Source organism: Aethalodelphis obliquidens, unplaced genomic scaffold, assembly GCF_003676395.1.
Source record: "Aethalodelphis obliquidens isolate GAN/ISIS:26980383/991018 unplaced genomic scaffold, ASM367639v1 scaffold91, whole genome shotgun sequence".
Taxonomy (NCBI): domain Eukaryota; kingdom Metazoa; phylum Chordata; class Mammalia; order Artiodactyla; family Delphinidae; genus Aethalodelphis; species Aethalodelphis obliquidens.
Window position 1 is genome coordinate 4,768,316 of NW_020838035.1, and position 6,000 is coordinate 4,774,315.

The window sequence follows — 6,000 nt, forward strand, 5'->3', positions numbered from 1 at the left end:
TCCTAGCGTGTTTCACATGGTTCCTGATGGCTGTATGTATGTGTACACGTGTGTATATGTGTGTGTGTGTGTGTCGCGTTTTACCGTCTCACATACATATTAGCACTGAGCCTCCCTCTTCCCTCCGCTTTGTTTTAAACACAAACACAGTCTGCGAAGCTTAGCATCTTGAAGTTGGAGAACAAAAAGGGTCAGAGCTCGGAGCTTAGAATCTGTTAGTCAGCGTGTATTTGCTGAGTGCCTGTCCCAAGTTTATGAGACTGAACTGTGGCAGTCCTCTTAGAGTTCTCTGCTCAAACTATTAGAAGGGTTTTTTCCCTTCTCACTAGCTTCTCCCAAGCAATTAGGGGTTGGGAAAAAGTTGGAAGAGGAAGAGAGAGGAAGAGGGGAGGGGCGAGAGAGAGAGAGAGAGAGAGAGAGAGAGAGAGAGAGAGAGGGAGAGAGGGAGAGATGGATCAAGGAGGAAATGCCACAGTTCTAATATGGTTAAATTTGCATCCTAACAGCTATTGCATAATCAGCTTCGTCTCTTGTTCTGTCGCAGTTAAACAGCAATGCATGTTTTGTTTTGTTTTTTAAGCTATGTCTCTTACCCTTTTGAGCCTTAAGCATGAGAAATACATTCCATGCGTAATCGAGTGGTAGGTCTCTGCCTTCTTGCAGCGCACGGCAGGGTGATTTCTGTGCATGTTCTCTTGGGGGTGACTTTGATGACCCTGTCCCCACGAAACCCACTTTTGTCCTTGTCAACCACAGGCACGTCCATCTGGAAAGCCTTTTTCTTCACACCCAAGTTCTTCCCCGAGGGCGCCAACGGCTGTTTTGCCACACACGTGTGTTTCTGTCACGGGCAATACGTCACCTACCACGACCCGCCTCTGCTCTTTGACATCTCCCAAGACCCCAGGGAGAGAAACCCATTAACTCCGACGTCACAACCCCGGTTTCGGGAGATCCTGGAGACCATGCAGGAAGCGGCAGCCCGCCACGCTGAGACCCTGCGGGACGTCCCCAATCAGCTGTCACTGGGGAACCTTATCTGGAAGCCGTGGCTTCAGATGTGTTGCTCATCTTCAGGCCTGTTTTGCCAGTGCGACTGGGAGAAGCAGGTTGGGAGAGGAAGACATTAGCCACGTGCATCTGGGGGCGCCCGGGGCCACCCCACCTGCTGCATCACAGACGAGCTCGGGGAGCGGCACTGAGCGAAGCCAGCCCTGGCAGCTTCCACCCCGGGACTCAGATCCCTTTTCTCTGTCTTCTCACCTGGAGACGCCATCAAAACCCCACATGTACTCCCTGGGGAAAAAATCAGGGTTTGCAGTAAACAGAGGCACAGACATTAGTCACATCTTCCGAGGCCAATGTTCTATGAATGCGGTAAGCGGGACTTCAGTGAGTCTGGCCATCACCAGTGCGGACGGAGAGCAGGAAGTTGCACAGGTAACTTGTTCATCTCTCAGCCAATGCACGTGATCCACGACATAAGGCATCACTTACTCCACAAGCTGATGTGATGCTGTGGCCACTGTGATTCCCCTTATAGCGCATCACAAAAAAGAGAATAAAATTTAAAGACTGTTTACTACATCTAACACATGCAACGTTATAATGAGTAAAAGACCATCTTGACCCATCATGGATGATGGTAAGTTCCAATTTGGTTATTGGGAGGCAATTCCTGTCAGTATTATTTGCAATAATATGAAATACTATTCGTGATATATATGTTTATATATATACAGTTTCTTCGAGAAGTTTACAGTATTTAGAATCTTATCACTATTTAAGTAAGAGCAATAGAGGCTCACAGCTCTGTCTGTGCTGCAGCCTTTTGGTGAAATCCCTCAGGAACAATAATGCCAAGACAAATCTCTCCTGTACGGATTTGCATCCCATAATTGGCAGCATTCTACTTGGGTTCTGCTGTTTCTTTGGTGAACGGAGGTTCTGAACTCAAAGGCCGCTTCAGTGATGCTGCAGTCCCTGGAATCCCTTCTAACAGGATTCAGAATTCTTGGCATGTAAAATGTGCGATATTTCATGGGGGGAGAAAGACACAAGCAATCCATCCACGACCCATACCCATGAACGTGACATCTTGAGTTCTTGCAGAATTTAATGAAGAGAGAAGGTGGTTCATGTCCGTACATACCTGTACACATGTCCGTGTTTTCTGTGGTCTGATCCTGTGGCTAAGAAACATCGATGCCTCCACCATGGGATGTGCAATTTTGTTTGAATTCCATTTCCTGCAACCTCAGTAACGCAGGATGAGGCATAACCAGGTCACGTCGGAGACTGGGGGTTAGGGGCACAGCTGGCGAGAGTTCCAACGTCTGAGCCACCAGCCCCTCCTGAGGAAAGGATTCACTTGTGCAGAGAGCACTTAGGTCACCTTCAGGCGCTGAGCATCCTCCAACAGTATCATGCAGATTCCTTTCCTGATCCGTCCTCAGGAGCTGTGGTCCACCTGCCTCCCATTCATCTCTTTCGGGAGCATGTCTGAACATCTGCTCTTGGCTCAGGGTTTTCTCGACCCCACAAGAGTGCAGGTCAATGGAATACCCCACCCCACTGGTACCCTGACCCCTCCGGGCACTTTGGAGAGAATGTGTACAGTGTGGCTCAGGCTTTCTGACAGTGGACTCTCATTTCCTCTGTTTGTCTCCACTGAAGAATTTCTAAGATCCAGCAGCATGTCCCCAGCTCCTCTTTAAGGTCTACTATTTCAGATTTTAATCCTTCTTTTTCTTAAAAAAGAGAAAAGATTCCCGCCCCTCCCCCCCGCCCACTCCCTGGGAATGGTTTAAAGTTGGAAAACAAACAGGATTCTTTCTTTTAATGCGGATTTCTCATTGCAGAAATTGCCCGAAATCTGTCACATTGTTCTAGGAAATAGTCTCATGAAAGAATGCACCAGCATGTTACTCATGTGTTAGGATTACTGCTATTATCATACAGAAACTATATAAAGCCACTTACGAACTTACGTTTGAAGATGATCATGTTTACTCAGAATTGAACATACTCAATGCAGATGGACTTTTACAAAACATTTTATGATGTAAGAACATGTGTTTGAGGGTGAAATAACTTGAAGGAGTTTTATAGATGATGTGAATACATAGCTTTGTATAGAATTAATCGTTTAATCTATACAATGGTAACAGCCAATGAAGAATCCATATACCTCTGGAGGTACAATGAGCTTTAGAGTATTTGCCTCAGAATAACTTGGATCACCCTTATGTTTCACGGTATTTGAAAATCAGGTTTATTTGTCATAATCATAATTACCATAGACTTCAGACCACTTACCATCTGAAAGTTTTGCTTGGAATGTACAGCAGGAAATTGGAATTCCCATCGGTGTGGCCTCGAGTTGTATGCGCAAACCTTAGTGAGTTTTGAAGCTTTAAACAAATTCTTTTTAAAAAAAAACCTGTGTATTTCTAGCATTTCGTAGATGTTAAAGGCTAAGCAAACACTAATCTATAGACAGGGCACTATTTGACAATGTCAGTATCACTGCATGAGAAGCAAAATCACAACCTACGTATCGAGGTAATTAAGGATTAAAGAAAGGAAACAGATTTCAGGTAGCCCTGAAGGACATCCAGTGAAGGGTAAAGAAACAGGAAAAGTACTTGGCATCTGTCTGAACAATGCGATCTGTGAAGTGATTGCCTCTGTGCAGGTTTCCCAGAACCTTGTCCTGATGTTAATGCAAAATGAAAATAAAATTTTCTTTGGCAATTAAACATTCTGTGCTGTTGTGCCGTGCTTTCCCACAGGACTCAATTCAGCAAGCGTGCGGAGTGTTTCCTATGTTTGGGGCACGATGTTAATGGATGGGGAATATGGGTTTTAGTTCAGCAAATATTTATGGAATGTCTGAGGCTCCGGGGAGGGGTAGGAAGTATAGAGATGGCTAAGAAATAAATAGCCCATGACTTTCATGATTAGACGGCAGGGCAAGGGCCAAGTTATCCATCTCGCACACGGCCTCTTTTCAGGGGCTCACAAAAAAATGTCTAATGTCTTTTTAATGTCAGAAACAAAAACTGAACATTTGGGGTTGAAGATCATAGGCGCACAGGTACCAACGCAGTCGTAAACTAGAATTCTTTTGTGTTTTAATATGGTTTATGTTTTTATGTAACCTGTCTTTATCTTGAATCTTATGCATATGTTTCCCCCTGGGCCTTGGAAGTCTTAACTGGTCCTGGACCCAGATGAAGCAGCTTCTTTGCTCAACAGATGTTTGGGGCAGAGAAGAGTCTAAATTTTGATACGACAAACCTTGCCCTCTCTTCTCTACCTTTCGACTGGGTTCCCTAGGAAGGCAGAAGTGGAGTCAGACTAAACCGCTGAAGCCATGAGAATCAGGAAGGAATGCAGTGATGCTGGGGCCTAGGTGGGCTCTCACTGACCCAGCCATTCTGGATAAAAGCTAAACCATGCCCGTCGGGAGGCGGGCTGACCCATGGGTCATACATAGTAGGGAGAGGTGTGCGTGGATGAAAGATGTTGCTTTGCACAGACTCCTGTGCAATACACGCCAAGCTTCGTCACCTCCTCTTTGGTCCTGAGAGGATGTAAGGTGTGATGTCAGTGACCAAGTGCCTCGTAAACTATAGCTGCCTGACTCCCCTCACCTCCCATCCATCTGGGCTGCCCTGGCCTCAGACAGGACAGTGTGGGTGCCCTGGCCATGCTTGGTGTTCCGATGCCACGAACCGGGTCTGTGTTGCTACACCTGCTTCTAGCTGACATCACTTCCTACCATCTCTTTGTGTGATGGGCTCCGAGTTAAGTGATCGTGATTTACCAGTATTTAAGAGTGTCAAATATTATGTTAGAGGAGCTGTTTCAATTAAGGAAACGTCCACTTACCTAATTAGAACACAGGCAACTTGAAAACGACCCATGTGTTCATGCAAAGGAAATACTGTCATGAAGCAATTTCTCAGTTTTCTGAGAACTCAATGGACCCTACATCTAGGAGAGCCTCAAATGTTTGCCCTAAAGGCGGTTCTCGTCATGAAGTTCAGAGCCTCTAAATGACCTCTCAGGGTACTGCTGTTTATCTTACCCATCTTCAAAGAAGCTGATTGTCAAATGAATGTATAATATATTCAAAACAGAAATAGGGCTTCCCTGGTGGCACAGTGGTTGAGAGTCTGCCTGCCGATGCAGGGGACACGGGTTCGTGCCCCGGTCCGGGAGGATCCCACATGCCGCGGAGCGGCTGGGCCCGTGAGCCATGGCCGCTGAGCCTGCGCGTCCGGAGCCTGTGCTCCGCCACGGGAGAGGCCACGGCAGTGAGAGGCCCGCGTACCGCAAAAAAGCAACAAAAAAAAGAAATAGACTCACAGACGTAAAAAACAAATTTATGGTTACCAAAGGGGCAAGAGAGGGGAGGATTCAACTAGGGGTTTAGGATTAACAGATACACACCGCTATATACAAAATAGATTAAAAAACAAGCATTTACTATACACCACAGGGAACGATATTCAATATATTGTGATAACCTATAATGGAAAATCTGAATATATATATATGAGTTACTTTGTTGTACACCTGAAATACACAATATTGTAAATCAGCTACACTGCAATTAAAAAAAAAAAGGCAGATTGTATGGTTTACCCAATGAGCAAACATAATGACTTTCATATGGTGGTCTGGGATATAAAATTGGCCTCCCTGGTTATATGAGGATCTCAGGTTTCAAACTGTATTACCTGTGCTGAGGGATGGTGGTGTTTTTCTGAAGGCCCAATTTCCGATGAATATATTATTATAAATATGAACTGTGAATTGCCTGTCAAAATTTATGTTGTCTGAATTTAACACAGGGTGCAAAACTAAGTCACACACAAAGATATGACATATTACCTAGTGGGCAGGGCCCCTCAGTAACTGCAGGTGAAGCAGAAACTGTCTCATAGCTCTTACATACGGTTTCATTGCACTGGGTATCGGGCAAGAAGA

The 6,000-nt window shown here is 45.4% G+C and overlaps 1 protein-coding gene across 2 annotated transcripts in view; it reads left to right on the top strand.

The window, feature by feature from the left end:
• The window catches only part of STS (steroid sulfatase), a 183,770-nt gene extending 180,009 nt beyond the window's left edge, over positions 1-3,761 (top strand). For both annotated transcript variants that reach the window (XM_027095477.1, XM_027095478.1), the window contains one exon: positions 757-3,761. In XM_027095477.1, coding sequence (XP_026951278.1) covers positions 757-1,130 — 374 coding nt within the window. In that variant the 3' untranslated portion in view covers positions 1,131-3,761. The remainder of the gene's footprint in view (positions 1-756) is intronic.
• Positions 3,762-6,000: the final 2,239 nt, after the last annotated feature.